The sequence below is a fragment of the Balaenoptera physalus genome (assembly GCF_965194825.1).
Source record: "Balaenoptera physalus genome assembly, chromosome: 16".
NCBI lineage: Eukaryota > Metazoa > Chordata > Mammalia > Artiodactyla > Balaenopteridae > Balaenoptera > Balaenoptera physalus.
In genome coordinates, this window is record NC_138898.1 from 55,001,070 (window position 1) to 55,025,591 (window position 24,522).

Consider the following 24,522-nt stretch of genomic DNA (forward strand, 5'->3'; position numbering starts at 1 on the left):
CTGAGCTCTAGCTGGGGGTCTCCAGCTTGCAGACCCCGTGGGTGGATGCGTGGTGTGGAGGCGGGTTACATGTTATCAGTAAGGCGGCCTGACAGAGCCATGAAGCCAACTTCCTGGTGCAGTCACAGCTGGAATCCTAGGGCTCGTCCACACTGGGCTCTGGCAGGTTTAATTAGGGACTGAGATAGCAGTGTCGTCCCTGGATAGTCGGTTTGGCATAAGCACCGACACCCTGAGGACTCAACCCCCCACCCTCTTTCCCTCACAAAAGAAGGAAGCCAGGCAAGAGAGCAGAGGCCTCGGGGCAGGGGAGTGAAAGGGCCAATTTAATGAGAAACTATAAACTGAGACCAGCCACGATTCACAGTGACAGGAGGCCATGCAGTGGCAGTGCGAGACCAGGAGAGGGGCGGCAGCAGGATACAGCGGTCCACGTGAGCAAGTTCACAGACAAACCATTCAGGAAATAGACAGTGTGGGCTCAGGCCCAGGGCAGGGCTGGTGTCCACCAGGGCACTTCTGCCACTTGCGGCTGCTCCTTTCTCATCCCCAGCCTGTCCCCCGTCCAGTGCCACAGCTGCTCCTGCTGCAGTGCCCGCTGTTGGAGCGAGCACAGTGACAGGTGACAGCAAGCCAGCCAGGGCAAAGGGTGCAGCGCTTACTGGGAAGAGGATCCGTGGAGAGTGCACAGATCTGAGTGTGCCTGCAAGGAGGCCCCTCCTCTCTCTCTGTCACCTCTAGTCCCAGCTGGGACACACCCCACAGAGGTTGTGCCCACATGCAGCAAGGACATGGTATACACAGATGGGCTAGGCTCCTGGGCATTCCTTCTGGCCCTAGCAAAGACCGGGGTTCACAGAGGTGTGGCTGGAAAGGGAGCTGGGCAGGGGCCAGAGGAGAGTCCCTTCTTGGCAAGCTAGGGCCCAATCTCTTACCCCATGGCCTGCAGGTGTGCCAATGTCCACATTACCCCAGTGGCTTCTGGGCACTGTTAAGAGTTCCTGAGTTCTGAGGGCCAGAGTCATTCCTTCTGACCATCATACCTGCCTCTAGCACTCCAGAAACAAACTCAGGCCTGCCTGGGTCCATCCCCCACTCTCAGCCCAGCAGATCAGAAATGACTGTGGCTACAGGCTAGGCCCCACTGCAGGCCCCAGGTCTGGGGAACCAGCCACTGCTCTGGCTGCTTTTGGTCCCAGGAAGACCCAGGACCGAACCTGTACCTGGTTCAGAAATGGAGGAAGAGACCCCAGCAGGGAGACCATGTGAGATCATTCCCTGCTTATCTTTCTGATCACAAACACCAAGCAAACCAGCAGCACACAAGCTCAGTGCCATCCCCCTGCCACTTGCTGACCCTTGGCCTAAAATCCAACAATTTTTGCCAAAAGAGTCAGATGCTCAGGGAAGGGCAAGGCGAAGAGGACAAGACTTCCAGGGGACGGACTGGTGGAACGGCTTCCACCCCCAAGTGGGAGCAGGGAAGCGAGCCACTGAGCGCGGGGAGCAAAGCACAGGGGGCCAGACTGACAGTGGGGAGTCCAGTCCCGGCTCCGTTAGCAGAGGCGCTTGTACGTGTAGATGTAGGCTTTGCAGCTGGGGCACGTGTGCGTCACATCCTTGAAGTCGTTGATGAGGCAGGGGATCAAGCAGCAGCCCAGGTCACACCTGAAGCGGAGATGGGGAGAGACAGGGAGGCCTGAAGAAAAGGCGCCGAGGGCCGGGGCCTACTCCAGCGTGTTGGTGGGTGGGCTCAGCCTCCCCACCCAGCAAGCGCCATACCACCTACCCCATGAAGCAGCAGAAGAAGCCCAGCACGAAGTTCATCAGGCCAATCTCGTAGGAGATCTTGGTGGTGATGGCCTGCTGGCAGTGGGGACACACCGTCTGCACGGGTGCACCCTCAAAGATCTCTCCCTGCAGCACTGTCACTGTGGTGGCAGCCCCTGAAGGGACCAGGACCGTGGCCGTATGGCCCCCAGCGCCAGGGTAAGGCCCTGGCGGGTAGGGCCCTGGTGGGTAGTAGCCCATGGGTGGATGGGGGCCTGGAGGAGGGTAGAAACCTGGAATGACACGGAAGATGGAGCAAAGACAGATCACTGCCTTGCCACCTGCCCCATGTGAGAGGTGAGCACAAAGCCCTGAGGCCCCCAGCACCCAAGGACATAGGGTGAAGCCTTGGGGACCAGGCCCTGGGCCAAAGTAACCATCCACATTCTTCCAGCCTTTCCTGGTCCCTGTCCTATGGGGACCAAGACAGAGAAGCTACTTGGCCCAGCCAGATAGGGCAGAGAGCTGGGAACAAGGTCTAACCTCTCCTCTCCTCGGTCTTATTAGCTTGATGCGTTGAGCTCCCTTGCCTCTGACACACAGGGGACTGAACTGTGCTCGAGGACCTTGACCACAGGAGGGAAAGCCTTGTCTCTCACCAGCCTCTCCTCCCCACCAGCATCAGGTCTTGCACTGTGGTGCCAGGGGCCAGCCCACCTGTCCAGGGCCCTTCTCCAGCCTGTGTAGTCTCTCTCAAGAGCTGCTGGGTAAGCAGGATCCCAGGCCTCCACCATGGACTCAGGTTCCTGGCAGCACCTCCAGGAACCAGCCCTCCCCTGGCAGGGCCCGGGACACCTCTGGCTCACAGAACCTGTACCGTGTTCTAGGGAACCTTCCCATGTCCACGGTCCAGACTCACTGTCGGCCCCCCACCCTTATATTAAACACCCACACAGACTACCTGCCCGCAGCAAAGGCTGGCTGGCAACCCAGGTGACATGCTGGGTGCTGGGCTAAGCGGATTCCTTTCCAGCTTACCTGGAGGCATGTAGGTGCTGTCTGCATTCACATGTGGGGGGATGAAGCCAGGCTGGGGCATTGGGTGACCCGGCGGCTCATAGGGTGGGGGACCAATGTCTGCAGGGGGCAGTGACATGCCCGGTGGGGGCTGCATCACAGCTGGGGAGGTGCGGCCTGGACAGAGAGAGACACAGAGAGGCGGGGAGAGGAAGCTCAGAGGGCTCCAGCCATCGGCAGAGGGCTGCTCCAGGCACCAGCTCCTGGCAGCTGGAAAGGGCAGGGGACAGCAATCAAGCACTGAACCCTACCTGGGGTGGGCGGAGCTCCACTTTTCTCCTCCAGAAGGGGGGCTGTGGGGCCCCCAGGGTAAGGAGGGGGTGGCTCATTCGACATCTTTGCTGCTTCTCCTGGACCCTGGAGGACAAACCAAGATGCAAAGTATGCTCCCAGCCTGCACCCCCCACCGCCAGTCAGGCACTGGTCTGTGATGAGGGGCTGCAGCACAAGGTGTGTGGTCATCCTCAGAGCCACCCCTGCTGAGCCCAAGCACACAGGGCCTCCTGTGGCTCCTCCTGCAGGTGTCCCCTGACCTCAGGGCTCAGGTTACCTTTCACTCCCCTCCCCATAAATCTCCACGCTTGTGATGGGCTGGGACCAATTCCTTTGAGAGAGCAGACTGGGCTCCCTGTAGGCCCTGGAGATGCCCCACCATTGTTGAGGTAACCCAGCCCAGAGCCACCATCCTCCAACCTCCAGAAACTACCAGCTTCAGGGGTCACCCACACTTCCTTTGTGAAAGCCAGAGGGTGGGGTGGCCCTGGGAAGGGGACAGAACCCAGCAGCTCGGGAACCTAATCTAGGGCTTCTCACAGGGCAGTCTGGTCACTGGTCCTCTCCTCCCCTCCAACTTAGGGAGCACCAGGCTGGCCTCCACGCCAGGGCACTGTGGCCTGCTTGTGGGAGGGGGTCTGGGAGAGTTTTTACCTCCAATCCCAGGTACTCAGAGGAGACAGGCAGGTGAGGCTCCTTCTACTGCCGGCCTGGGCGGACACACAGGGTTCTGGGGAGCTGTTTCAGGGGGAGAACAGGTAGCGCCCTCAGCAGCGGGGCAGGGCTGCTCTGGGCACCTGGCCCCACGCAGCCACACTCCCTCGGTACTGTATGTCTGGTGTCTCCCCCGCTGCCCAGCTCAGCGCCATCCTGTGTCCCTACCCACTCCTCAGCCCCCCCTTCCCTTCCCCACAGCTGCTGTCTCCCCAGGGCCACGGCCAGTCCTCTGTGCACTCCCCACCAGGCCCAGAGCAGCCCCCCCACGTCCACATGCCCTGTGGGAAGGAGTCAGAACCAAGGGCTTCTCCCCACGGCAGCAGCGCTGTTTTGGTCGGGGAGTGGATGGGGCGAGAAGGAAGGAGGTAGCGTTGGTCATTTCCTTCACAAGGTCCGCTGAGCACCTGCTGCCGGGTACTGGGGGAGAAGCGGGGGAAGCAGGCCATCTTCCCGCCCCTGGGTCTGCATTCTGTGTCCTTTAGTAAGACACTTCCTTCACTCTATTCAGCAGCATAAAAGGCTAAAAATTAGTAGCATTTTAAAGTGAGACTCATTTTTTTAAACTGATATAATATGAACTAGAAAAAAAAGCTAAACAGTATAAAAAATATATACAGTGAAAGCAAGTCTCCTAGTGTAGCTCCCTCCTAGAGCCCAACAGTGTTAAGTTCAGAACGATGTGGGGATGGAGGGCCCCAAACAATCCTGCCAGGGGAGAGGGAGCCTGGAGTCAGTAAGTTTAAATATTAAATTTAAATCAGTGGCAGGGCCAGAGGAACTGAGTCCAAGCAACAAAAGTGAAAAAAGATACAATCGATTTCATCATAATTTAAAACTTGTGCTTCTAAGGATACCATCAAGAAAGTGGGAAGACAACCCACACAGTGGAGTAAAATTTTTACAAATCATGTATCTTATCAGGGACCTGTACAATTTAGAATATATAAAGAACTCTTCTAATTCATTAACAAAAAAGATAACCCAATTTTTTTAAATGGGCAAAAGGATCTGAACATACATTTCTCCAAAGATAAACAAATGCCCAATAAGCGCATGAAAAGAACCTGAACATTGTTAGCCAAAAGGAAAATGCAAATCAAAACTACAAGGTACCATTTCCTACCCACTAGGATGGCTAAAATGAAAAGGACGATAATAACAAGTATCGTGTAGAGAAACTGGAACCCCCCACACTGCTGGTGTAGCCGCTCTGGGAAACAGTCTGGCAGTTCTTCAAAAGGTTAAAATAGAGTTACCACATGACCCAGCAATTCTGCTCCTAGGTATATACCCAAAAGAACTGAAAACTCATGTCCGTACAAAAACTTGTACAAGAATGTTCATAGCAGAATTATTCATAATAGCTAAAAAGTGTAAACAACTCAAGTGTCCATCAACTGATAAATGGATAAACAAACTGGAGATATATATATATTTCCATACAGTGGAATATTATTCAGCCATGAAAAGGGATGAAGTACTGACACAGCTACAACCTGGATGACCCTTGAAAACATTATGCTCAGTGAAAGAAGCCAGACACAAAGGACCACATATTATATGATTCCATATATGAAATGTCTGGAACAGGTAAATCCATAGGGGCAGAAAGCAGATTCGTGGTTTCCAGGGGTTTGGGGGGCTGGCCATAGAACGGCAATTACGGAGTTCCTTTAGGGATGATGAAAATGTTGTAAAACAGACTAATGATGGTTGCACAATTCTGTGAATATACTAAAAACCACTGAATTGCACACAATTATTTAAAATATTTTAATTTTTTGGCTACGCCCTGCGGCATGCGGAATCTTAGCTCCCTGACCAGGGATTGAACCTGTGCTCCCTGCATTGGAAGCACGGAGTCTTAACCACTGGATCGCCAGGAAGGTCCCTGAATTGCACACTTTAAATGGGGAAATCGTATGGTATGTGGATTATTGTATATCAATAAAACCTATTAAACTGAAAGAAAACAAAATTGCCCAACCTTATCACCCTAATGCAGCCAGTCTCTGCATGTCCCTGCCAGTCTGCATGTATAGGCACCTATATTTTTATATAGTTGCCGTTGTGACAAAGTTTTAAATCCTTTTAACATTGTGTCACATATATTTCCTCCATCTTGCAAGACTCCATGACCATAGATTTTAATATTTCCAAAAATGGGCCCATCACTGTTTACATGACCAATCCCTATTAAAGCATTTAGAATGCTCCTTATTTCATAAAAATCTGGAACACCTTTGGCTAATGCTCTTTCCCTTTCTTGGATTATTTCCTTGGGCTAAACCTGTCAGAAGTGAGATTATTAGGTCAAAGGGTATGGACATTTTATGCCTTCTGTGAAGGATGCTGCTGATTTACAGTGCAAACTCTGAATACTACTGTTATGATTTGTAATGTTAAGATGACACTTGGTTATGTTTACTTCTTTGATCACTAAGAGTGAGGACATCTTCCCAAGTGCTTATCAATTATATGCCAGCTCTTGTGAGTTGCTGCTTATAATTATCCTTTGAAGACATGGGGGACAAGGAAAGACAGGACCTGTCTGAGGTCCCATGGCTTATTAGAGGCTGAGCCAAGCCTAAGACCCTGGCGTGACTCTTCCACCCCCACCTGCAGGTGACTCCTCATAGCACAGGGTCAAGAACAGTAAACAGCAGAGCCTCTAGAGGACGTCACAGAAGGTCCCTTTCCAGGGGCACTGGCTGTGCATGCTGGGCCTGAGGACCCTTGCTCAGGCCACTGCCAGCGGCCACAGCCACCCCGATGGGAGAAAAAGGCAGCTTTCCTTAAGGAGCTTGACTCGAGTCTGCAGAAAACTCTAATATGCTGAGTCTGTTAGAACCCAGGCTGGCACCTGCTGCACACTGCCATGCTCCGCCCATCAGGGATGCCTCTGGGGGTGGCTCACCAGGAAACTGGCGGGTCCTGGGTCGCTGAGCAGGCCGGGAAGAGCTGCACTGTGCTTGGCAAGGCGCTTGAGCACCTTTGAGTTTAAGAGGGAGGAACTAGCCCCTCCATGTCTGGGGAGCAGGCACACACGTACACTTCTGAGGATGTAGGCATGGCCTGCCTTGTCACCAAAATCTCTGGATCTAATTCCGTCATCTCCTAGAGTGCAAGAATTCACTCTGGAATCCCACCATCATAATGATGGCATAAGCCCTGCACACAGGGCAGAGGCCTCCCCTGGTGTCCAGCAGAACCTAGAGCAGGCACTGCTGCAGGACACTCATTCCACTCCAGGCCCTGACGGCACCATGGCCCAGCTGCTCCTGTCTCCTCCCCTCCCCTCCACACCCACACCCACACCCACACTGCAGCTGCCTTCCTGAACTGTGGCAGAGACTGGGGGGCAGGGCCCTCCAATACGAAAGAGAGGTTTCTGAAAAATGGCTCACGAAGATTTCAGGAATTCAAACCCCAGTTCCCCTAGTGCCTCCCAATATAAAATCAAATGTGTGTGTTCCCACAAAACTGCATTGTCTCTAAGGTGTAATCAAAAACCTCAAGAATGCAATAATATTAAAAAAAAAAAAAAGGCACGTGTCCAAAAGCAAAACAGCTTTCCAATAAAAACGCACACTGGGGCTTCCCTGGTGGCGCAGTGGTTGAGAATCAGCCTGCCAATGCAGGGGCCACGGGTTCGAGCCCTGGTCTGGGAGGATCCCACATGCCGCGGAGCGACTAGGCCCGTGAGCCACAATTACTGAGCCTGCACGTCTGGAGCCTGTGCTCCGCAACAAGAGAGGCCGTGATAGTGAGAGGCCCGCGCACCGCGATGAAGAGTGGCCCCTGCTTGCTGCAACTAGAGAAAGCCCTCGCACAGAAACGAAGACCCAACACAGCCATAAATAAATAAATAAATAAATAAATAAATTAAATTTAAATTAATTAATTAATTAATTAATTTAAAAAAAAAAACAACGCACACTGCTCAAGTTAAGCTACAAGTGCAAGCGTGGAATCTGAGATCACAGCCCAGGCAACTTCACTGTTGGGCAGGTGCTGGAGCGTCTGTTAAAAGAGGCTCAGGAAGGGCCACAAGTTCCCAACAGAGGAGAGGGAGGCCCATGGTCCTGGGAGCTCAATGAAGCCAACTTGCAGCCCCTGAAACCCGAGACAGGCCTCTCAGCCTTCTGTTTAGATATTGTAGCTACAGACTGTGAAGAAACAGAGTTGTCTGAGAGCCATCATGAGTCTATCGTAAACCAAACAGGAGCTCCCAGGGGGGCCCAGAGGATGTTACACAGCACACCCCTTTATGCCCTCTGGACTTGGTGGATGCAGAGGTATTACCCAGTCATAGTACTGATAAAATACAAATTCTCTGAGAAGAGAGCTAGCGATCCAGCTGACCGCTCAGCAGCTGGCCAGCCAAGGTGCTGACCCCAGCAGCACGTGGGTGTAAGGTGCAGAGCAGGGCGCCCAGGACCTGGGAGCTGACTCTACTCTGCCACAGGCTTCATGGATTTCCTCTTTAAGGAGCCTTAAATTCCTGCTTACCTGATTTCAGGCAGTTTTGGGGATGCTGGGGAATTTCCACTTCACCCTGGATGAAAGCGAAGTGCCGCTGCCCCAGCCCTGACGGCTCCTACTTTAGAAGCCACTGGCCTTGGGAGACAGAGCACTTTCGAAAAGCTGAAGTCTGGGCTGGAACTAAGCAGGAGCTGGAAATGTGTGCAGGGCAGAGGCTGGATTCCTGGGGCACCTGTCACGGGGCCCCGAAGATGAAACTGACAAAGGAGATCAGTGTCCCCTCCACTGCATTTTCAGGTTGAGGCCTAGCCTGAAAGGAATGTCCTGACTATGGCCAGGGCGGGGAGGCAGCGTGGGGCGCGTGGCTGGCAAGCTGAGAGGCGCTGTTGGGACTCTGATCCGCGCCGTTAGCCCACAGCTTCCTCAGGAGCCGAGGACAGACCAAGGGACAAGGGGGTGTCCAGAAGCTCTGGGACCATCATCCCCTACATGGGAGAGAGGAGAGGGAGGGCCTGCACCCTGTTCCACCAGGGGATGGAATGGGGCCACTTAAAAGCTGCATCTGGCCTCTGCCCCCACAACCAGCACAGCCTAGCACCTCACCCCCTGTGCTCTTATGTAGGAGGGAATTATTCCGGTCACCCTAAAGTGAGATGAAGCCTGTCTCCACGTCTGTCTGTCTGTCTTTGGACCCACTCCCTGCTGCAATCTCATCTCACCTTCCCCAGAGCAGCAGGCACTGGGGCCTCTGGGGTAGGACACAGGGCTGGGCACTTTCTGCAAAGCCAGGTCTCCCCATGTTCCCGAGTGGAGTTAAAAGCACAAGACCTCCCGGCCCTGGGAAACGGCTCTGGCGTTCTGCTCTGCTCCCAGCTACTCACTGTGCCCTGTGGAGAGCGCTGCTGTTGACCCAGGGCCAGAGCCCGGCCAACTGGCAGCAGCCTGAGGTGGCCCAGGTGGCTCCCCGTGGGAGCTGGGAGGGCCTGGGACCGGGCCAGCAGGATACACCCCTCACTGGCTCAGCCGATGCTGCAAACTCCATTCTGTAGTCTAAGCTGTCCTGCACACCACCATGGGGGTGCCAACCCTGCCCCCGGTCCCCCCACCCCAGACAGTCTCTGCTGAGGAAACACACCCACACTGCCTTCTGGAGGAGGACTGGGAGGGCAGGGAAGGCAGTTTGGAGCTGAGACGCATCTGTACATGAGTGCAGGTTCCTGGAGGACTGAGGACAGATGTGGGGGATGAGACAGAGATGAAAGGAGAGGACGCACCCAGAAGGAGGACTTTCTTACATCAGTTTTCCCCCAGGGTCTGCTAGAGCAGCGGTTCTCAAACTTTTTGGTCTCAGAACCCCTTTACACTCAATTATTGAGGACTCCAAAAAGATTGTTTTTGTGAGTTATATCTATCAATACTTACCTTACTAGAAATAAAAAATAAGGAATTGTTAGAAGTATTTATTCATTAAAAAGATTAACTCATTACATGTTAACATAAATAAAATTTTTAAATAACTACTTTCCAAAACAAATTTAATAAGAAGATGGACATTGTTTTACATTTTTGCAAACCCTTTAAAAGTCTGGCTTATCGTTAAAAAGTCTACAAATAACAAATAATGGAGAGGGTGTGGAGAAAAGGGAGCCCTCCTACACTGCTGGTGGGAATGTAAATTGGTGCAGCCACTATGAAGAATAATACGGAGGTTCCTCAAAAAACAAAAAATAGAGCTGCCATATGATCCAGCAATCCCATTCCTGGGTATATATCTGGACAAAACTATAATTCAAAACAATACATGCACACCTATGTTCATAGCACTATTCACAACAGCCAAGACATGGAAACAACCTAAATGTCCATCAACAGATGAATGGATAAAGAAGATGTGGTACATATACACAATGGAATATTACTCAGCCATAAAAAAGAATGAGGGACTTCCCTGGTGGCACAGTGGTTAAGAACCCGCCTGCCAATGCAGGGGACACGGGTTTGAGCCCTGGTCCAGGAAGATCCCACATGCCACGGAGCAACTAAGCCCGTGTGCCACAACTACTGAGCCTGTGCTCTAGAGCCTGCAAGCCACAACTACTGAGCCCACGTGCCACACTACTGAAGCCTGCACACCTAGAGCCTGTGCTCTGCAAGAAGAGAAGCCACCACAATGAGAAGCCTGCACACCGCAATGAAGAGTAGCCCCCACTCGCCACAACTAGAGATAAAGCCCGTGCACAGCAACGAAGCCCCAACGCAGACAAAAATAAATAAATTAATTTTAAAAAAAGAATGAAATAATGCCATTTGCAGCAACATGGAGGGACCTAGAGATTATCATACTAAGTCAAATAGAAAGACAAACACTATATGATATCAATTATATGTGGAACCTAAAATATGACACAAATGAACTTACCTATGAAACAGACTCATAGACATGAGAACACTTGTGGTTGCCAAGAGGGGTGGGGGTGGGGGAGGGAAGGACTGGGAGTTTGGGATTAGCAGATGCAAACTATCATATAAAGGGTGGATCAACAACAAGGTGCTGCTGTATAGCACGGGGAACTGTATTCAATATCCTGTCATAAACCATAATAGAAAAGAATATGAAAAAGAATGAATATATATGTATAGCAGAAATTAACACAACATTGTAAATCAACTATACTTCAATAAAATAAAAAAGTCGGGCTTAAGAGAAGGCAGCTGGATGCTCATATCTGCTTCTCCATCCAATCTGTTGTGATGTTTTGGTTGAAGTATGAGAAAATCCAGCCTCCCACAGTAAGTAGCTGGAAAAGGGAGAGGTATCTGAATAGTCTTCTCAGGTAATTGTGGATATTCTTCAACACTACACCCAAACCTGACAGGTGGCAGTAGCTTCTTAAAGGTTAGTTGCAATATGGAATCTGAATCTTTAACAACAAATTTTTCCTATTACATTGAAAATCATTGGGCCACCTTGTATTTGGAATGGATCTTTTACACATGCCCCGTTTTATAACAGCATGCATGGGTCATTTGGAAAATAATGGTCCATGATTATGAGCCCTGATGATGTAGATCTAGCAATGTTAACACATCTCATTATGAGATATGCCTCCCTCAAAAAAATCACATTGTTAGTATCACCACCAATCCCATCAGAAAAGTCTTTAACTACTGGGAAGCTGTCAAGCTCACTGTGGCAGATACAAGTTTTCCAAAATTCTGACATTTTCACTTGAAAGCTCAAATTTTATCATTGGAAACAGTAACAAATTTATCATTGGCAACTTATACAAAAACAAAAGGTCAGTTGTTTCCCTTGAATTAGCAGGCTCACTTTGTTCATTTTCAAGAAAATGTCTGCTAAATCCCCAAGTCTGAATAACCATAGTCTGTGTGTCAGTTGTTTTAAATAAATATGGAGCTCCATGAAAACGCTAGTTCAGCTCACAGCTCAAACAGCTGCACACATGCTTCCCCTTGAGGTCTCCAGCATGCTTCATGTGCGTCCTTTCATTAAAACATTAAAAAAATGTGTACTCAAGGGTCCAGATAATAAACTCAATAATTTTTACTGCTTTTTCTTAAATGAAACTGGCGTGAACACAACCACAACAATGACTAGCACAGCTGGGTGCCATGCCTTGAGCAGAGCTAAGTCCCGCTACTCTTGCACCGCCAATGCTAATGCCAACACAACGAAAAAGGCAATATAACCAATAACGTCTTGGTGTCCTTATAAACAGAGTTCTGACCTTCCGCCCCAGAAGGTCTCAGGAAGCCTCCAGGAGACTGCACGTCACCTCTCGAGAGCTGCCAGGCTAGAGGAACCCCCAAGCCGGTAAGAGGGTACCTGCAGGCAGAGCAGGGTCAGGGCCAGAGGGACCGAGAGTCCCAGGACTGAGAGTGGACTGTGCCGTTAAGTCTCCGAGCTGGCTGTTTGTCACACCGAGGCCCCACCCCAGGGACATGCTTGCTGCAACGTGCAAGGCTTTAAGGAGGCATCAGACTAGTTCAGACTCAGCTCCACCACTTTCCAGCTGTGTGACCTCACTGAGCCTCAGTTTCTTGGTTTGTAAATGGGGATAATCATGCCTACCTCTCAGGGTTGGAGCAAGTTTTATAATAAACAGCGTAAGCAAAACACCCAGAGCAGTAGCTTGAGGCCGAGCACACAAGAACACTGAATAAATGGCACCTGCTATTGTGGTCAATTATTGTGAACAACTTCCAACGGGAAGGAAAACAAAACAGGCACTGATGCCTCTGCTATGGCAGCTTCTGCTCCCATAGGAGCGGGGATCCTGGTGTGCATTCCCCCAGGATCCCGGGGTACTCGTAATCAAGCCCAGCCTGAGCGGCTCAGCCCGGAAGAGGTCACTGCGGCACGGCCAAGTGGCGGCCAACTGCTCTGTGAGCCCCTAAGACAACTTCTGGAAAGGAAGAGATACTAGCAATCATTCTAAAGGGCCATCGCTCCTTCCAGGCAACTGCCCTGGAGCTCCATGGGCTACAATGCCCCGGGAAGGGCACTCTGCCCAGACACTGGCATCCACCCGAGACCCTAGTGGCAGCAGCTGCAGGGCCGAGTTTCCCAGAGCTGGGCTGGCCTGCCCACTGCCTCCTGCCAGAGGAACTCACCCCCCACCCTCCGGCAGCCATGGCACCAGGATGCCAGCTGGCCTCAGAGGGGCTCCTCTGTCCCCAGGAGGCAGGTTCCAGGCGTCTGGCCAGAGGGGCTTTGGGCTTTGCCAGGGAAACTGAAAGGCAGCTTTTCGTCTTGCCCACAGCCTCACATCTGCTGAACCAAGGAGGCACCCACTGCTACGCGAAGGGTGGAGGCCCGGGGTGAAAGCCAAGTGCCCTGGGGGGGGTCCCCTGGGCCCACCCAGAGGATGGGGGACGGGGAGCACACTCAGCCCCTGCTGAGCAAGGGGGCCTGGCCCACATCGTCCACAGCCCGCCTGCCCACTGTAGAGGCTGCGTGGACCATGAAGGACCAGGCAGTGTGAGATGTCCCTGTGGCTGGGGGCTTATTCACCAGGGATGGCCGCTGACTCCCTGGGCGACGCCACGTACCGTCCTGTTCTCCCAAGTTCCCAGGGGTGGGCTTAAGGACAGTCTGTTTGGTGGCCACTTAACAGAGGCCCTTGGAGGGGGACGGCACTTCCTCTGGGAATAGCCAACGGTCTGTTGGTGCTGATCATTGTGTAGCACCTACTTTGCGCTGGGCACAGGCTGGGAAGTGTCAGGGAGTGAGTGGCTCGTTCCCTGCCTTCCAGAAGCTCACAACTGAGTGAGGGAGACAGGAGTCAAATACACACCAGAAACACCAAACCTAAGTACACAGTGAAACCAGTGGTGTACAAGAAAGTACACTGTGAAAGTACAGAAAGATCAGACCCTTTCTGGGGGTCAGGGAGCAACTCTCCAAGTAAGCCGGGGGGAGGAGGTGGGGTCAATGAGACTAGCAGGCAAAGGAGAGGACGGGACAGGGGCAGGACAGTGAGTCACAAGGCCTCAGGAAGGAGGCTGCGCCCGGTGTGGGTGGCCAGACAGCAGCCCGGAGCCATCGAGCCTCAGGACTGTTTCAGAGGTACGAGGCCCAGGGGCTGCCCTGCAGCGCACAGACCTCAGACCTGCAGACCACAGACCTCTGTGGGGACAGAGGACCTGGGCCAATAGGCAGGATAAGGACCTCAGGCCACGTAGCCCACAGCAGCACCCCAGCCCTTCTCCTCTGAGCAGCCACCCCCCACCGCATGCACCACCCCCTCAACTCAGCCTTCAGGAACAAAGACACTGACTTCCTTTCTAGACCAGCAGTAAAATTTGAAGAGTGCCACCGATGGATTGTATGACCCTATATAATCTCTCCACGCCTCGGTTTCCCCACCTGGACCACAGAACTCCATTTTTATTCAGGGCAGCAGTATCTTTGCTAAGATGGTCTCAGCCCTTCTTACAGTCATGTGACCATGTGGCTAAGTTCTGGCCAATGAGTCACAGTAGAGTGACATATGTTCTTGTTGGAAGGTGCTAAAAGGGAGCCACCTCGGCCGGGAGATGGAGCCCATGTCCTCAGGCCCTCCTCCTGCCTGCTGCCAGGAAGATGGATGTGACAGCCCTAGCAGCCATGCTTGACCACGAGGTGACCTTGGGAATGGAAGCCGTGCTAAGGACAACTGAAGGTACCCAGGCCCTGGATGACCATGGAGATACCATTCCAGCACTGAATGGACCACCTCTCTCACCTATCTTGTAGTGAGAAACAAACTAACTTGTTTTAGCTGGGTTACTGTGAGTTTCCTAGTAAATGCAGCCAGACCTCAATATCAAAGAGAAACAGAGAAGCTAGTTTTCCAGTAATTCTCAAATCCAAGGTAGCCAGAATCTACTTGTAATTGGTAAATTTCCAGTTAGTTATTAACAAGGAAGGAAAACAAGTACCATTAAAAATAAATAGTGCTCCTTGGGCCTGAAGGTATGTAAACAAGTGGTCCATCATTGAAAAGCTCCCATTAGGACTTCCCGATGCCTTGGCTTCCTCTAGCTCACACTGCCTTGCCGAGCACGCCCCTAGGCTGCCAAGTTCAGCCCTGGCGGGACTGGAAATCCTGAACTCAGCCCCTTTTCCATTGTCCTTAAAGATGCAGGCAGGACGCGAGAGACAATCCCTCCCTCAGATAGCATCACTGGTGGCTGCATACCATTTATTTTTACGCTTGAACCTGGGTGTATCTGATGCCTTGGGAATTCTAAACACCTCAAAACAAGCTAAAGACATGGAAAGGACCAGAAAGTAGATTTGGTTCTCCCATCTGTCTGCTCTCCTCCCACCCAGCCCTATACTCTTCTCCCTGATGAGTATCATGGCTCAACGGAGCTGATACATCAGCCTAAGCCAATGGCCCCAAATACCACAGCCTATGCCCTTCCCCGGGGAGGCTTGAGCCCTGATGTCACAGGCCAAGCAGGAAGGGCAGACTCCTTGCCTGCTGGTACCCAGGCACTAGGTCCCACCCATCTGGCCACCTAATGTTCCAGAGTCTCAGTTTTCTCATCTGTGAAATGGCAGCAGCCGTCCTTGACCCACCGAGTTGTGATGAGGCATAAGTGAGGTCATGGATGAAGAGCACGCAGCTCAGAGCCTGTCACATAGTGTTCAATAAACACAAATCATGGTTTGCATAAATACAAATAGTTGTATTTATGGAGACGCAAGCAGAGTGCGGGAAAAGGAAGTATACAATAAAACAGAAAAGAGAATACATTGGTTGCTCTTAATCAGAAGCAAAATCAAAAGGCAGATAGGACTCAAAGAATGGTTCTAAGCTAGAAAGTAGTAAGACTTCTAGGAACTGTGATGATGACAATCATAAATGCACAATTTACATCACGCTGAATTCTGGTCAGAGCCATGGCAAACCACTCTGACTCCCCGTGACAGAGGCAAGGGCACCTGGGCCACAGCACAGTGGGTTCATGCAACTTTTCTGGAGGACAATCTCACTCCTGTACATTCTTTTTAACACATTAATTCCATTTTGAGGCATTTGTCCTAGAAATAAACGAACACATGAGCAAAGGTTCACATGTAAAAATGTTTCTATATATTAACGTCTTGATGTTCAACCAAAGGGACTAGTTACCCATCTGGTTAACCTATACGATGTAACTATATTCACTCCCTCAAAATGATGTGGATCTACCTTTATTGACATAGAAAGATGGACTTGATAGAGCACCACATAGCATGTACAGTGCGATCTCTTCTCAGAGAGACGTGTGTATTTACATGTAGATTACACACCAAATGTTAAGGGTGGTTTTTTTCTGGACAGTGAGATTTTGGATGATTTGTTTGCACACACACACCCCCCCCCCCACACACACACAGAAACTTTTTATTTCTGTGTAGTTTCTAGTTTTTATAGGGTGGGCAGCTCCTTTGGTTGGTTCCTTCCTCAAAATGCTCACTGTAAGTGTGCTATATTTATGTGTATTCCTCCTCAGTCCAGAAAAGGTGTCTCTGACCATAATCTAGTTCTGTCTGTAGGGAAAGAAATGCTCCAAGGAGCAAACCCAAGGACTGGGCTGTTCCCCTCTCATGAGTTGGAGTGGTCTTTGCTTCCGTTTTGTAGGAATTTGGTAACACAGGTCAGTTCTCTATACCAAGTCACTTCCCAGTGCTCCAGTAAAATTGAGGGTCTAGACCTGTGAAGCTGGGACATAAAGGCCATCCAAGGTAGTTCTAGCCTCAGAGACCCTGCCTGGAGAGCCAGCAGGAAGTCACCGGCAGAGGAGGCAGGTGAGAAAATCCCAATAGACACATGACAGAACTGAGACTGACAGCATCACAGGGCTTGACCGAGGTCACTAGCTGGAGCTGGCGCTGGGAGCACAGGTCTCCTCCTGCCCTCTGAGCCGCCTCCCAAGCAGGACCAAGCTCAGGAGCTTGGATTCCGCATGTTCTACTGTTGACACAGAAGAAGGAAGTACAGACAGGAGGGGGATGAGGAGCAAAGGGCAGAAAACAGATGCAGCTGCAACCACGAGTGGATAAACAAGTCATCTGCACCTGCTGGACAGGCAGGGCTTGGTAACCAGAAGGCTGACTAATTTTAGAAATGCAATGAATCTAAAGAACCATCGCTTAGGCAATCAAAGTGGAACCCTGAAAAGAAAAAGTCCTTAACTCTGCTTTTGTTGAGCTGACACAAAATGGAAGGCAGCTATGCTCACCACTACACCACCTACACGAGCTGACACAAATGGACAGTCTTTGGATTGACTCTACTTTAACTGGTTATCTGAGATCAAGATACACCATCCTGATCCAGGAAAAAGCTCTAGGGCCTTAAGTGCAGCCAAGCCACATGGCCACTACAAGGTCCCCATCCAGCTGTAAGAGTCTTATTTTGGACACAAAGGCCTACTGGCCTTGCTGGCCCAGGAGAGGAACTCAGCCTGCAGCTGGGCCTTGCCCGAGTCCCCCCATTCCGTTGGGGGTGGGGGAACCTCTGTGCTCCCAAGAGAACGGCTTTGCCTTTCTGCCCTCGTGAGCTCTGAGTCCCGGAGGTACTGCTCATTTTCCGTGAGCACAAGGAGGGAGCGCCTCTGCATCATTTAAGTCCCTCCTGTTGCAGGCAGTCTCTCAATTCTTCTACACTAAGCACTGCTGGGTGAAGAACAGCAGCTGCAGCCAGTCCAGCGTGACACGCTTCTAGAGGTCACCTGGATGGAATCAGTGAAAAGAAAGAAGCCCAAAGCCAGCAGACACCTAGAAGACTAGTAATTATTCCTGGGGTAGGACCTCACAGTTGCAATGGTTAGATGTGCCGTAATGTGCCGTCAACACCCTGTGAAAGGGCACACGGTAAGAAGCTGCATACAGAACTGACGAAAAAACTCAAGAACACACAACAGTACAGGGATACTCTCCAGCGGAAACGCCCCTACGTGTAGCAAGGGGCGCTCACACGACTGGCACTGACAATCCAGAGGGGCTAGCGTCCAGGACAAGGACACGATGTCCACAAAGGTGAAGGGGAAGAGCCGGAAAAGTGCCCTGGGAAACCTGAGTGGGGAACAAATCTAATCAGCATGTGAAATTACACTCCATGAAACAGTATACGGAAATTGAACTAAATTCATACCACTCTAAATGGACATCTGACCCAAAGAGCTGGCTTGTGCCTTTTGGGACAGAATTATTTTGGATCTTCTCTTTGAGGAAATGAGAGCTCACGCTGTATCTGGGGTTGCCTTATTTTCGGCCATGTGCGTATTTCTCTCTGTTACATACATCTAGAGGCCACCTTTCAGGCCACAAGTGTCTCTAGGGATCACCAAGTCCAAGGTCTCAGCTGACATACGTTTGGTCTTCAGACATTACTAAGCACCCATGAAGGCAGGCCTGGGTGCGGTGCTGCAGATAACAGCGGGCAAGACAGCGGCGCCTGCCCTCCGGCTGCTCCCTGATGGGGAGCCTGGCCCAGCTGCTCAGACAAGAGTCGAGTCTCAAACCAGCGCTCCTTCCCACTGCAGCTGGCTCAGCCCCATCTCTTATCTCACACATTTTCCAAAATGTTGCTCCAAATTTTGCTTAAGCAGAATCTTGAACACCCAACAAAGTGCTACGCATGGTGGAATTCCACTGTGTGAGTGTACATGGATTTCACTGCACCCAGGACAAAAAGAGAAACAAGTGAAGTGAGCTGACCAGTCCCTCCCTTTCTCCTGGAACAGAACGAGGGCTCCTGCGTGCCTCCCCTGGTGCCACCCAAGGCCTCCACAGGGCACCAGGACCGGAGGCCTCTGCCCTGCCGGCTGACTGCAGCCCTGACCCCTGCACGTTCACTAGGGAATTCAACTCTACGCAGATCTGTGTTCCCCGCTCCAGGGAGGATGGAGCACACACAGACCACGGGCCCTACACCTCAAGGCCTTACCAGCCAGTAGAGAGATGGGACAGCTGAAGGGCAGACACATACATGATTTTATTCAACACACAAACAGCCAGCACGCATCTAGGCCCTGAAGATGGGGGAAAAAGCAGTTTTCATGTCACAATCCAGTGGGGGAGGGGCTGTAAAACACAGAAACTGGTAAAATACATTGTATGTCAGCCAGTGAGGCGCACCACAGAGGACAGAGGAGCAGGGAAGCGAGGGCTTCTCTGAGCGGGGAACCTTCAGGCAAAGACAGGACGGAGGTGAGGCGAGAGCCACAAGCCATGTACACGGCCGGGGAAAGGTCCTGGGGAAGTAGTTCCGTGCAGAGGCCTGGAGCATGTCCACACGCCCGTGGCTGGGCAGGCAGCTGGGCAGAGTCGGGGCAGGAGTGAGATGGAGGGCTTCCCGTGCTGTGCCTGGGCACTAACGTGGGTCCCCGAGAGTCCTGAACCCTACAGCGCTTGGCCCCCACCTCCGGCAGGCACAGGTTCTTTTTGGCCAGTGTGACTGGGACCGCAGAGAAATGGGCCCCGGTGTGGCCCCCATACTCCCCAGGCAAAGCAGGTAGACAGGTGACCCGAGCTCGCCTGAGCTTGCCTCCATGGGGACAGAAACCGGGGCGAGCTGAGAAGTGGTCACGTAAGCAACACAAAATTCCTCTAGCTCTGGGATTAGCCAATTTTATTCAGCAGAGCCATCACTACCCAAGTTTGTTTGCTTATTCTTTCTTTCAAGTGACTACCTGTTTGAAAAGACTTAAGATTCCTGACTCTTTAATTCAGCCAACATTTCATAGGCCCTCTATAGAGGCCACTCACCTCCCTGGTCCCTGCCCTCAGGGAGCTGCAGATCCAGCTGGAAAGCCAGCTCACACTTGAAAAAATTTTGCAAAAGATACTCAGCAAAACCCAAATGAGAATACGTGACAGTAGGTGCTCCAGGTGAGAGAGGGGGCGGTCTGTGGGTGGGGGCCCTGGGAAGGCTTCAGGGACCAGGTGGGCCCTAGGTAGGCCCGCAAGGAGGTGGGCAGGGGTTCCAGGACTGGAGCAAGAGTCACTAGGAGCAAGGGGGAAAGAACTGTGATCAAAGGCGCAGCCTCCCCAGGCAGACCGGCAGCTCCCAGAGGGCAGGGGTGGTGTTTGGGGCCAGTCTCTCTACAGCCCCAGGCAGCACATCAAATATCAGCTGACCAGTTGGATGATAACACAGCCTGGCTGATACTCCCAGGCAGGAGCTCTGTCCCCCAGCCCGCAGGCCCTGCTTCAGTTAGCAGTACCCCTGTCCCCAAGATGGACGTCTGAGAGATGTTCCAGAATTGTCTCTGCCCCTTAAACCCTGACCTGTCAGCAAGCCTTGCGAATGCCATGGTTCACAAAGCTCTCAGAGCTCATCTACTGGTCAAGGTTTAAGGTCAAGGTTTACTGGTCAAGGTTTAAGGGGAAAAGTCTGGACTTGGCCGTGTGTTCCAGATCTCTCTACCACACTACACTCCAGCCACCCAAGACTGTAACTTGCCCTTTCCCAAACAAACCAAACCCCGCCCCCACCAAAGAACCTTTCCACCGACCCTTCTTTCAGCCTCCAAACCCTCTTTCCAGAAGATGGAGCCTCTCCTGTAATTCCCTGCGGTGGGGATCCTCTGTCCCTCACTCTTGTCACCCCACTGGAGAACACTGGGACTCTCCCCCTCATTTTCCTGGGACCCAGCTCAGTCCCTGGCACAGGTGTGTTTAATAAGCAGGTCGGTGAGGGAAGGCTTCCCATGCTGTCCCTAACCCACAGCCACTGGGCCAGAGCACAGCCTCAGCCGAGAAGCAGTGTGCTGGCTTCCTGATGAGAGTGCCAAAAATCCAGACAAGAAAAGAAACCCTTTCTTGAGTCACAGTCGAGTCCAGGGAGCAGTTTTCACAAGGGGGCCGGGGAGCCCCCATCTCCCTTCAGACCCTGCTGCCTCAGGAGAGCTGGGTTTGGGGCTCTGCTCTGCCATTATTTGGCAACCCTGAACAAGTCATTTGGTATTCTGGCTGCTTCCTCAGCTGTGAGACTCAGAGATGCCTGAGCTACATCTGCAGAGCTGACACTGCATGCAGTGACAAAACACAGGTGAGAGTTCTGTCCGGTGGGAACAAAGCACATACAAAAGGCACACACTGCAGACAAAACTTCATTCCCTGCTGTTTCCCCAACTTGTAAGACTATTGCTCTTAATGTTAATTAGGACTGTGACAACCGTTTTGCGTCTTCCTGAAGTAATAACAGGTTAGAATTCTCCTCAAACCCCACCCAGGGAGACCCTTCCGCCATTCCCTACCTACTTCCACCTTCCCTGGCCTCTGTTTCTCCTTGAAGGAAAAACAGACACTGAAACAGATCTGAGTTTAGACCGAATCAACACTTACTGAACACATTATGTATCCAGCACCTTCACAATTTTTACTGGACACCTCCTTGTGGTAAGAATTGATGGCCTGGATCACCCAGTGGACAGACCACGCAGGAGCTCACAGTACCCACAGATCAGGAGTACCAAAAAGGTGATGAGAAATGTTTTCTGGAAAAATGATCCAACATTACCAAAAACACATCACAACCGCTTTCATGGAAAGAATCAGAACGCCACTGGCCTTCCTCACCCTGCACTGCACGGTTTCGTGCTGTCTTCAGTCTCATATTAGGGGACCCTAATCTTCTCAGCGCTTACAGTAGAGACAGGCCTTCATCTGGGTTTGCTCCTCACCTACCACAGACGCAGCAATTGAGGCTCTGGAAGGGCGAATGACTTGTCACACAGCTTGGAAGCGACAAAAAGGCCTCTAGCGTGGTCTGCGTGGCCCTCTCAGGGCGAGAGGCTCTGCCTGCCACAGGTCCCAGGCCAGGTGCCCCCTGTTCCCTGCAGCACTAAGTTGCACTGCAGCCTCTACCACCTCCAAGGGAGATGTGTCTGGGAGAGTCCTGACTATGCAGAGAAGAGAGAACGAAGACCTTTGTGGGATCCTAGAAACCGGCACATTTCCATTCCGTGCACTCCACTTCCAAGTCCCTTTGTGGGGCACAATAAGCCTCATGCCACCACTGCCAGCCTGGCTCTCCTCCTCTCTCCTCCCCACTAAGGGCCGAGCTCCCACTGCATGCTGCCTTCTCACTGGCACAACTGCCTTCCTCCGCCTAAGGGCAAAGACATCAATATAAGATGCCATGACTTGAACGGCCACACTTCCCTGACTGTGTCTTACATGAGTACAAATACGTCCGTGCCCTTTGAATAGTGTTTCTGAAAGTGGAGACGAATTTTCACAGGACCTGTCTCTTCTCTCCCCTTCAGACCACTGAAGAGGGTTAGGGTTGGTGTCTGTGGCTATGGAATAAAGTACCTGGGCCCAAGGGACTCAGAGCTTGTTCACTGGGCTACGGAGCCCTGTGCCCCTAGGGCTTTAGAAAACACACCAAACCAGCAGATTCAAACTGGGAAAGCTTATAGTGTAGAGAGCAGGAATGGCTTGCAAGCTGACGACTTAACGTCAGTTCCTGCCGACGCAATACACGGGGCGACCCGGCCATCGGGACACATCCCATCAGTTCCCCCTCACAACAATTTTGTTCCCTCAAGTATCATTCTATGTCACACAGTCCATGTTTTTGCTCTTAGGGTGATTCTCGAACCATGGCCTGCTGTTTTCAAATCTTTGCAAGAGCACATGTAAAGCTCTTTCTTGGTTCCAGAGGCCCATCCTATAGAAAAACCTCCAGAGTCCTCAGCTCCTCAGGGGCGGGAGGCAGAGAGAATGACTCTCAAATATGCCGTTAGTTAAAAAACAAGAAGAATTCTAAGACTACTTAATTATATGCATGTTTAACTATTTAGGGGGGAACAGACCGATATCTGCAACTTACTTTGACACACATAAAAACAAAAAAATCAGATGGACTGCTGGATGGTTAGATTTGTGATAAAGTACAATAAAATGTTGGACATTCTAGGTGGCATTCACTGTAGAATTTCTTCAACTTTCCTGTACGTTTGAAACTTTTCATAATTAAACGTTTGGCAGAGGGCAAGGCAGAGCTGGTGTGCCTCTCCCCACCAGACTCTTAGATCAGCCCTGAGGGAAGAAACAAAGCACGGAGGAGCAAGGTCACACTTGCTAGGCACTGCCCTGCCCAGCAGCCCACAGGACACACATGAAACTGGTATAAACCCTATGCTCAAGGTCTTCCATCCTCCTCACACTAAGACCAAGGTTCTCAACCCCAAATGAGCCCGAGAATTATCTGCGGAACTTATTAAGTAAAGTCCTGGGGCACATCTCATAACTGCTACATCTGAACCTCTGGGGGTGGGTCCCCGGAATCGGCCCTTTTAACGAGGGCCCCGATGACTCTGATGCAGAGGATCTTAGGTCCATACTGGAGAAACTTATAGCCTCTTGCTCCTTACCTGACACCTGTTGAGAGGCCTCCTGGGAACATTTAGAGGAAAGCAGAAACACGCATACCCTTAAATAAGTCAAGTGCCCAAACCCGGGCTCGCATGACGCCGTGAGTTCAACTACACCAAAGTCCCCGATGGCATGAGGTTGGGCCCAAAGATAGGCCAGGTCACTGTCTCCACCCTCGGCACCGGCGTGTGCGGTCGAGAGCGGGCGCAGAGATTTACAGATGTAGGCAAACCAGGGCGGGCGGGGGAGGGAGAGCCGCGCGGGGCCCGCCTGGCCTGCCAAGGTCACCACGGAGCTCAGCAGAGGCTTCTTTGTCGCCGGGACCCTCCTCCCGACCCCCCCTCCTTGAGGAAACAGCCCCTGCGGAAAACCGGGGATGGTACTTCCCCAACCTTCCCCGCAGAGGATGTGGGAGGCGTGATAGCGGGATCCAAGGTGCGGGCCGGCAGCCCTCGGGGCACCAAGCCCGCCGCCAGCCGAAGCCTGGCTAAGCTGTCACCGCAGCCCCGCGGGTGCCCGGCCAACCCAGCGACGGTACGACGTCAAAACCCCAAGGCCGCTCTGGATCGCATCAGCATCCTGGGAGGAGGCGACCGGCCCGCTGCGCCGCCCCCGGGGTCCCTTTACCTCGAGAGGCCGGAAGCCCAAGGCCGAGAGAACGCCGAGACAGCCCGGGTCCAAGCGCTCGGAGGACAAGACCCTCAGCCCCGCGGGGCTTTGCGCGCACACCCCCCCCCGCCAGCCCAAAGGCCTCTGGGAGATGTAGTCCGTCCGGGTGTCCAAAACGCGCTCCGCGGGCCAGCGGGACCACAGTGCCCGGCGTGCACCGCGCGGGGGCCGCGGGCGGGGGCGGGGAGGGGGCTGCGCGGTACGAGGTCGTACCCCTCCCCGCGCGGGCCGCGAGTGCCCAGCCCTGCTCCCAGGGGTCTCCGCGGGAAGCCGTCTAGAATGGTCGAGGCGACTCACCGTCGCCGCGGCAGCCGCGGCGGCCGCAGCAGCAAGAACAGCCGCCTCCGCAGCTCGCAGTCGCGCGTCTGTCAGAAGGAGGCGGGTAGACTTTGGAGCGGGGCCGAGGCCCGTGGCGTCACAGCGAGGGGTGGAACCATGCGGTCAGAGGAGGGGCCATGAGGTCAGTGCAGGGGCGGGGCCTCGGGGCGGCACGTGACTAGCCCTGGTGACTTCACGAGAGCGGGAGCCCTTCGTCCCACGCGAGGCACGTGGCAGGGCGTGGGGTCTTTGTCAGGTGAGGGAGCAATAAAGGGAGGCCCTGTTAGGTTTCCCTCCCGGCCCGCCAGACCCCGGGTATCCACCAG

The 24,522-nt window shown here is 52.5% G+C and overlaps 1 protein-coding gene across 4 annotated transcripts; it reads right to left on the reverse strand.

Moving 5' to 3' along the window:
• Positions 1-305: 305 nt before the first annotated feature.
• Positions 306-24,318, reverse strand: CDIP1 (cell death inducing p53 target 1). Of its 4 annotated transcripts, none has more exons than XM_082429093.1 (6): positions 24,176-24,318; positions 3,775-3,858; positions 3,099-3,204; positions 2,809-2,964; positions 1,790-2,063; positions 306-1,668 (listed from the first exon to the last, which is right to left on the reverse strand). In XM_082429093.1, exons 3-6 carry the CDS (start codon positions 3,181-3,183, stop codon positions 1,557-1,559), a joined length of 627 nt encoding a protein of 208 aa, XP_082285219.1. In that variant the 5' UTR covers positions 3,184-3,204; positions 3,775-3,858; positions 24,176-24,318; the 3' UTR covers positions 306-1,556. The 4 variants fall into 4 exon arrangements, with proteins under 4 accessions (XP_082285219.1, XP_082285218.1, XP_082285220.1 ...); XM_082429092.1 differs by lacking the exon at positions 24,176-24,318 and adding an exon at positions 23,837-23,946; XM_082429094.1 differs by lacking the exon at positions 3,775-3,858 and having other exon boundaries at positions 24,176-24,316.
• Between the last annotated feature and the right edge of the window lie 204 nt (positions 24,319-24,522).